The sequence below is a fragment of the Malurus melanocephalus genome, unplaced genomic scaffold, assembly GCF_030028575.1.
Source record: "Malurus melanocephalus ecotype Western Australia unplaced genomic scaffold, MMel_1.1 scaffold_11, whole genome shotgun sequence".
Lineage (NCBI taxonomy): Eukaryota > Metazoa > Chordata > Aves > Passeriformes > Maluridae > Malurus > Malurus melanocephalus.
In genome coordinates this window covers 725540-734283 of record NW_026623243.1, presented here as the reverse complement: position 1 = coordinate 734283, position 8744 = coordinate 725540, and the positions used below count along the sequence as shown (strand labels likewise).

The 8744-nt window shown below is 38.1% G+C and overlaps 1 protein-coding gene across 1 annotated transcript in view; it reads left to right on the top strand.

The window, feature by feature from the left end:
* Positions 1-8744, top strand: part of FAM3C (FAM3 metabolism regulating signaling molecule C) — a 31123-nt gene that overhangs the window by 10439 nt on the left and 11940 nt on the right. The window contains exons 2-4 of the mRNA XM_057378423.1: positions 3074-3133; positions 7365-7469; positions 8603-8632. Of these exons, the coding sequence (XP_057234406.1) occupies positions 3121-3133; positions 7365-7469; positions 8603-8632 (148 nt within the window). The 5' untranslated portion in view covers positions 3074-3120. The remainder of the gene's footprint in view (positions 1-3073; positions 3134-7364; positions 7470-8602; positions 8633-8744) is intronic.

The window sequence follows — 8744 nt, the reverse complement described above, 5'->3', positions numbered from 1 at the left end:
CCAGAATAAATAACCTTTTCCTGGAGGCAACTGGACAATGACATGCCAGCGTTTAAGAAGGATTTATAACATGTAACTTCTTGTCTTCTCTTGTTCAGGTTGTTTTGTGGATAAGTTTTAATTTCAAGGCACTGCTGCACATGAGAGAATTTTTGGKTTTTTTCTGCTGGCCTTTCTTTCTAGACCTTGAGTGATAAACTTCCTCAGGTTTGTGCTAAGAAAACAGTCTGAAGAAAAAGAAAATCTGTGTTTGAGTCACATAATGCTTCCCTTAACCCAGCCATTTTACTTTGCAACTCACTTCTGTTGCCTGTTTTGGGATGTTGGCCTTTGCATCTCTGTAGGGTTCTGCTGTATTCATCAGGACACTGCCTGTCAACCCTGCTATGGGCTGCACCTTCTGCTTCAGTCTCTAATAAATGATACATGGGAGCCTTTTGTACTGCCTGACAGAGAATGATGTAGTAATAAATGATTATTTGTATTACTTGACATTCATAAGTCAGGAAGATACTAAGGTTCTAATTCTGCTGCCTCTGCTTGATGGAATCTTGCATCAAAGAAGAGAAAAACAGTGTTTGGGTTGTTTGGACCATTTCTAAAGCAACCAAAARAATGTTGTGGTACTGGTTTTGTGCATCTGTGTCTGAGCAAGCTCAGTTGTGGTCCTGTGTTCTTTGTTTGATTTTAAACGATCCTAAAATGTACACTATTAAAAATTCCAAGTCAATTTTCTAATCAGTTCTCTAATTTCACTTACTAGGGCTAATACCAAAGATRGGGAGTAATGGTCTATAAGCATTCATAAGGGTTTGTGGCTTGTCCTGTTTTATTCCTGTTCGGTCTTGAAATACATAAAAAAAAATCTAAGATAATGCAGTGTAGGAAAAAAACTTGACATCCATAATTTTTTTTTCCTGCAGCTGGAAAGTGCTGTGCAACACTTGTGTGTACTGTAGCACTACTGTATTATTCTGTAAATCAAATCCTATGATTTTTCAATATACTGTAGTTTAAAAAAAAGAATCACTACATTTTTTAATTCCTTTCAAATTAAGGCATAGCGTACTCATTTTTCCTTTTTCTAAAGCAAAGAACATTCCAGACTTAAAAGAGAATGCATATTCATATTTTTTGATTCCAACAAATAATGATCTCTGAGATGGGTGAAAGGGGATGTTGGGATAAAGGCAATTGAGGTTAGATCATGTGGTTGTTTTACTTAGATTCTTCTTTCTGGTTTTGTTCATATACTTGCATTCGTGCTTTGAATTCATGATGTGTTTTTGTTTAGAGTAAAACAAGAAAGGGAACTTCTTTTTTTCAGTGCAGACTTAAAACAGGCTTATAGTTGTTCAAAGTACAGACCATGTTTATTCTAACATTGATATATTTCTGGGTGTGTGGAGAGGAAGAAGCCTAGAATAATTCAGCTCACAGGCGTTGAAATAAAGTGAGTTTATCTGCCCTGACAGATTCTTTTTTGCCATTCTACAAGACAGTTAAATGCTAGGCATTCACTGAAAGAAGTTATTATATGTGGATATAATGTGTGGCTACAGCTAAATGGATATATTATGGTCTCGAATATGCTGTGAAATTTCTGTTACAGTACAACATTAGCACTCAAAAACATTGGTCTACTTCAAACTTTGGTGATAAGTATTTTCAAATTCCAGTAGAGTACAAATAAATATAAACACAAAAAATTGTGTTTGCAATTTCTTTTCCTGTTTATTTCTCTGTTGAACATTTTCTTGTAAACTTGAGGGGATAGATGACTGAGTCTATGGCAAAGAGGATCTGGACACTGAAATAGAAGATAGTGAACTAAGTGAAGGCAAAAGGTCACATGCATAATACCAGTTTTTTCTCCCTGGCATCGACCATGAGAATTGTGTGGGTGTTTTGGTTGTCTCCAAATGATTTGTATTTTTAATAACAGCAGTTTTTCTAATAGTTTCTAAAGATAATGTTTTTGATGGTTTTCAAAATCATAGYGTAGGACTGCAGAGAGTTAGGGATGCTGTAACTTTCGTGATGGGGGTCTGGGACAGCTACTTGGATTAGAGTGATAGCTGGTTACATGTTTTCAAATGTGGCTTTTGTGTAGATGGTTCAAAAAGGCCCCTGAATCGATGGAAAATTGAGCCACGTGTCCAGGCCCAGTGCAACCTGGGCCCACTGGGATTGAGCATGACAGTGGTGCAGAGCCAGGAGCARCCCTGGCTCTGCAGGTAGAGGGCAAAAAATTTGGTGTGGCCCCTGGATACTGCATTGCTTGAGCAGGAGGAGGTGGAAGCTTTTGTGCAGATCCTGTGGAGTTTGTGGCCCAGTTTGAGTCTCTGTGGTGACRTGCTGTTATCGAGAAGTTTGTGGATGCTTAGGTGGTGTTAGCTTAGAATGGGTTTCAGTTTATTCTAGGGATGGTACTTCTGTAATCACTGACCATCATGTTATTCCTCTGGCTGTACCTATGAATGACAATCTGTCACTTTTATCTGTCATCTGTTATGTTTCTGTAATGCATAGATTAAGGTGTTGACATTCTTTCAGTTCCATTTAATGTAGTTTATGTTGTATCCTAAAGGCCAGAATGCTTATATCTTTTCTCTCCAAAGCATAGTTTGCTATKCTATGTTGCTAAATAACAACTTGCACACAGAAGTTGGTAGGGCTTTGAATGAGTGSAGGTGGAGTTCTTGACTTTTACCATACAGCCTTAGGAAACTGAAGTCTGCTTAGATAGAACACTGGTAAGTAGTTAGGTCACAGATTAAGGGATTGATTGGAAGTTAAACTGAATTTGTAGTGAATTTGATGACATTAATGCTTTTTCAGAAGACTTGTTTCKTGGAGAAACAAATGAAAGCAAGGCATCAGAAATCCATCTAAAGCCTTAGATGTGAGCATTAATAAATAGGTATCCAGAGCAATCATCRTTAATTTTATTGACTAGAAAATCTGTGGGTTTTTTACTCATCACAAAAGTGCTTTTTTGGCTGTAATTACAGTGAAGTGGTTTTTAATTTTTGGTTTGTTTGTTTTTTKKTTTTKKTTTTTTTTCCCATAGGTGGCTGCTTTAATGCAATAGTGTCATTAGCTGCCTGAAGACTAAACATGAGAATAGCAGGTAAGTACACTTAGTAAAATCAGATTTTGGTCATTTGTGAAACAAGTGCTATAGACAACATTAACAAGTTGTGGCAATAAGGTTTAAAAGTCATAGAATACCAGGTTAAAAGGGATCTAAAGAATCATCTGGTCTGACCTTTCTTGATGGAAGCACAGTCTAGATAAGATAGTTGTTACATGAAAAGTGGAGATTTCCTCAAATCTTCAGTGTTTGATCAGTTTCCCCAGGAAAGCGGAGACCTTTGTGCCTGACTAGTCTGTCATTGTCCTGTTATGGGGACCCTTCAGTGAATTCCCTTTTCATTTAGGTGGATCTTGAGTGACTCTAGTAATGCATACTTTTGTTACTCATTGATGTAAAATTCTCTTACTTTACTATTAAAGATACAGTCAATAAAATAAAGAGTGCATGCTCAATGAGAAGTTGTCGTACCTTGGAGGCAGGTAACTTTGGGATGATGTTGTGAGTTAATATTAACAATCAAGTTACTATTAACTAATTACAATGAACWATCTCAGGAGAGCAATTTCATCACAGTTCCTGGTTCAGGAGCTGGATACCTGCTCCTGTCTCCCTTGGTTGAGAGGTGCTGTGCAGGTTTGTCACCTACAGAGTACCATCTGGTTTCAACAGAGCCCGGCCAAGGCRTTTCCACTCTGTTCCACCCTCTGTTTCATCCCCCTAAGCATGTGCTTGAGGTTGCAGATTGTGTGTGGAGTGAGTCATTGTGGAATAGGTTTTGAGCATGCTCACAGCATTCCATCTAGCAGCTGTATTTTGGTCTGTAATTTTCATACTGCTGTAACTTCCTCTAGTTTGACCCCTGGCCATCTTTCCACAATGGCCCAGCACTCTGTCCAGCCAAATCTTTAAAATGTCCAATGTTGGGAACTCCACCACTTTCCTGAAGAGATTATTTCAATGTCTGATTGTTCTCATTRTGAAAAACAGTCCTTCTGTGTCTAATTGGAATCTTCCCCAGAAAACCTTGTACCCATTACCCTTCTTGTTTTCTGTGTGATGGAGACTCCTTGCAAAAAGGAAGTCTTGAAAYACTGGAACTCTTGAAATACTGGAACATGGTAATAAGTTCTCCTGTGAGTCTTTTCTCAAGGCTGAACAAACCCATCAGTCTCAGCCTTTCCTCATCTTCCCAGTCCTTTGAGCATCTTTGTGTTGGACTCTCACTACACTGTCCATGTCTCTGTCTTTTTTTTTTTTTTTTTTAATAGCAGGGTCTGAAACTGAAGGCACTATAACAGGTGTGGCCTGTGCAGAGAGGAATAATGACTTTATCTCTCTTTGGTGATGCCCTTGCTAATGCAGCCCATCATCCCATTGGCTTCTTTGCCCACACATTTCCATTTGTATTGAGCTTGTTGTCCATCAGGATCCTCTGGTTCCTTTCCAAGGAGCTGCTCCCCAGCTGGTGGATTCCAGTCTGTTCTTTACTCCTGGATTATGATTTCTGTGGTGGAATACCTTACACTTGTTCTTGTTGAACTTCACTATTAGTGTTAGCCCACTTTTCCAGCCTATCCAGGTGTTCCTGCAGGTTGGCTCTCCCTTTAGCKGTGCCCACTTCCTCGCTCAGTTTGGTATCCTCATCAAACTTTGTCAGGGTAYGCTTCACTTAACTAGCATAACAGGAGTTGCTGTTCTGTTTTGTTGATATTTAATGGAACTAATTGTGGAATTTGGGCTGGTTGAAGAGCAGYCATCTTGTTAAAATGCTGCAGCTGATCTGCAGTGACTGCTTAAGGTGCTGTGGCTTGGCATATTTTGGCTGCTATTTCTCTAAAATGATGAAGGAATAAGGAAATAGCCAATGGTTCTCTTAAGCCATTTCTTCCCTGCCTCACTCTGACTAAAATTGCTGTGTGCGGTTTTAAGTGTCTGAAACTTTCYGAATGGTTGCTGGGAGTTTGAAAACTATAAAAGCCTTTTCATAGAGGCAAATTACTGTAGTATAGGCTTTGAGAAACCAAGTCTATTTGACAGAAGGTATAGTAGTTGTAAAAATAAGATMTTTGCCAATATAACATTAAAAGAAAATGTAGCTATTTTGTCACAGTAGAATAACCTGTGTGGCAGTGGAACAGTTTTGGGTTTCTGGTGCATTGCACTTTTATCAATATTTGTAGTGTTATTTTACAAAAGAAACTTGTTGCCTCTTCTGGGAGAAGATGACACCTTTTCCAAGACCTTGTTATTGCATGAAATTAGTAGATTTTTGTCACTACTCTGAAATTTGCTTTAGTAACCACAATGTGTAAAACTGGGGGCAACCTGCTAAAGTAAATCTGATRACTCCTGCTAAAGTAAATCTGATAACTTGAAAATTCTTCAATTTTTAGATGCCCGATTCACCTGGAAAATTACTTCCCAAACATGTTTTACAATTTTTTTCCCTTCCATTTAATGTTTTTTTGGCTAAAAAAAAAAATAAACCCACAAAGAACATGCAGCAGTTCCTGTATAATGTTTCATTTGTAGCAAACATGCCAGTTTTGGTTCAAGTGCTTAAAGATCCTTCTAGGAGATTTCTTATTCTTTGTTTGAAGGGAGCACTTGGAGTTCAGTTGGAAAGCTCAGGATCTAGAGTGGAGGGGATGGTTAGCTCTCAGACTGAGTTCTTCTCACATTCTATGTACTGAAGCAACATGGTCWCCAAGTGCCACTTGCTAGGTGACACATTCCAAAATCTGGTACTGTCTCCTGGTTTAAAGCAGTRTTGCTTGGAAAACCTTTTCCCCTGTTCTTAACATATGTTCAGATCATTTTTCCCCAGTGCTTACACATGGTTCCCTTCCTTTCGAGTGCAGTGCTCTTTGGAGTTGCAGCATAATATTTTCAAATTARGTTTGCACCTGTTATCTTACATCACAGTATATATGTGCTCACACACAAAAAAATACCAAACTACAAGCAAAAAGCCTTTGTATCTTCCTTCATCTTTATTTTCTTTTTCTATCCCCTTATCTTTTTTTAGCCTTTTGGGAGGATTGATTAGCATCTCTCATCCTTCTTGAAGGCTGAGTAATCTGTCTATTTTAAGATTTTCTGAACAGCCCATCACAGCAGCAGTCTGAGATCTGCAGGAGTATATGAGTTTGTTTTTTTCTAAAGGATTTATTTAGCTGGCAATCTGAGAAAAAGMAGCATGCTTTAAGGTTGATTCTTCCAACCAGTTTGACGTACTGCAGTGAGATAGGAAGGCAAGGTGTTGATCAGATGCCTCCTCACCTAACATCTACTCTCAGTCAGTATTTTACAAGAAGTTAAGTGAGGACTGTTCTCTGAAAATGTATTGCAGATTATGCTAAAATATGGTGAGGTTCATGGCAGTATCACTTACATTTCCATTTCAGATGTGAGCTGCTGTGGCTGTGTGCTTGCAGCTCTTCTCCCAGGACGTAGATTGGCCACTCAGCACTGGAGGAACTTAGGCTCGTAAAACTTCAAGCTACCTGAGATTTCAGTATATTAAAAGGGGGAGGGGGAGGTACTGCTTTTTCTTACGTATTTTAAAATAGCCTCTGAGTCATCAAACTTGCTTTTTGAAGATCATTAATTTCAATTTCTTGAAAAGTAGATGAGGATGCTTGTTTCTGGTTGGCTGGCAGTTCGGGCTTTTTTGTTGGTGGTTGTTTTGGCATTTTTTTTTGTTTTCAATTTAATACTCAGAGATGACTGACCATAGCAGCCAAGCTGCAGTACATAAACAGATCCCTAATCACTCAGCCTGGGCCATACATTAAAGCAGAAGTAGCTTAATTTGAGGGTGGGGGAAACGGAGTCTTTATGAACAGTGAGGAACCAGGTACTCATGGCTAAGAACAGGGAAGTGGAATGGGGAGGGTGGGAATTTTGCCTTTGCACTGCCAGGTAGATCATCTTAGTTCATTTGGTTGAACTGGATTTTCATGGAAAAGTCTGGTTTCTCCTGGCTSCTGAGCTTARTTGGTGTACTRTGGTGTCAGACAAGCACAAAGRTAGAGAAAGTTAGGACCAGAAGGTTAATCTCTGTGGGATTGGTGCAGTTACRTCCTACATTATAATATAAATGTTTTTTTTGGATTTATTCTGTTTAGTAAGTTCATAGAGATCATCCTATTCCTGAGTTCCCCATAATGTAATCTGATACACATTTCTCATGTTGCTAATTTTGGTAAACTAATATTAACATTTGCAGATTTTTTTTAAACATTTTTCTGTTTCTTAACAGGTGCTGCAAAGTTGGTAGTAGTCATAGCAATATTTTTATTGACATTTTATGTCATATCTCAAGTGTTTGAAATAAAAATGGATGCAAACTTAGGACACATATTTGGTAAGTGATGCCTTTGTTTTCTTTGGACATCTGTTAATATTTACTTGAGCCTTTATCAAGAATATCATATTCGTTTTGCCTTAGGCGCTTCAATTCAAGGATTCTGTGTTTATCTTTAGTATGTATACCTGTTATTTTTTTATATATAATGTGCATGATTAAATTATTTTCTGGGTGAAGTATTTAACCTATTCTCTTAATCAGTTTTATTCATTTGTCTGCCAAGGATGCTTAATTCTAACCTGCTTTTTTATGTTTACTGGAACTTGCATTCTTAGTGTAGTGTTGTAAATTAGGCRACTTGAACCATGTTTCTGGAAAACTCTGCTCTGCCTCACTACTACTAAAGAGATTCAGAATTTGTTTTGGGTGGGCTTTTTTTCTTGCATAGGTACACTACCATGTTAAGTTGAAKGTGCAGTAATCAAAACATTTCTGATGTGCCCAGGTTCCACACAGAGAAGGACTAGCAGCTGAGGTATCTCAAAATTCAGAGTCTATTTTCAACCAGAATTATCTTTCAAGGTGTTTTTAATTACCAAAAGAACCCCAATTTTAGGTACATGGGTAGAGTTTGTGTTCTTTAACTCTGGATTACTGCAGTGTGACCTGCCACCTGAAGCAGTCATCAGAGACATCTTTAATAATCATTGAATTGACAGAGTTGTCATTCAGACACCTCATTCAGGGTGGTGGGGGCACTTGTGTCTCTTCGTGTCCCAAGAAAGGGAATCCTAAATCGTTGGGTTGAAATACACCTGAGTTGCAGGCTTCCAGTGATCATTGAAAGGAGCCCCTTCCTCATGAAGCTGTAAATAGGGAATTTATTTCACTTTAATGCCCAGAACTCCATCAATTTTTGGAGGTTTTGGATCTCCATGGGTTTTTGACTCCATGACTCTCAGAGAGTCATAAATTAGGCAGTGCTTCTGAATGGGATTCCTGATCACATTTGTTCTTCYACTGTATAGAAGTTCTTTTTTATTGGAGCGTAATATCCAGGTGTATTTGATACTTCATTTAAACTAGCTTGTTTTAATAGGACTACAGAAAGATTTTACGTTTATGGTCTATTATATAGCAGATGACACTTTAATAGTAACATCTTGTAAAACTTTCTYTTTTCATTTTAGCTAGATCAGCATTGGATGCAGCTGCACGCTGTGAGTATTCATACGCATATATTACTGCTGTGACTTGCTTTTGCTAATAACAGAAAGACTGATGAATTTTCATAGTTAAGAAAGCCTCAATTACACTCGAAATGCAATCAGA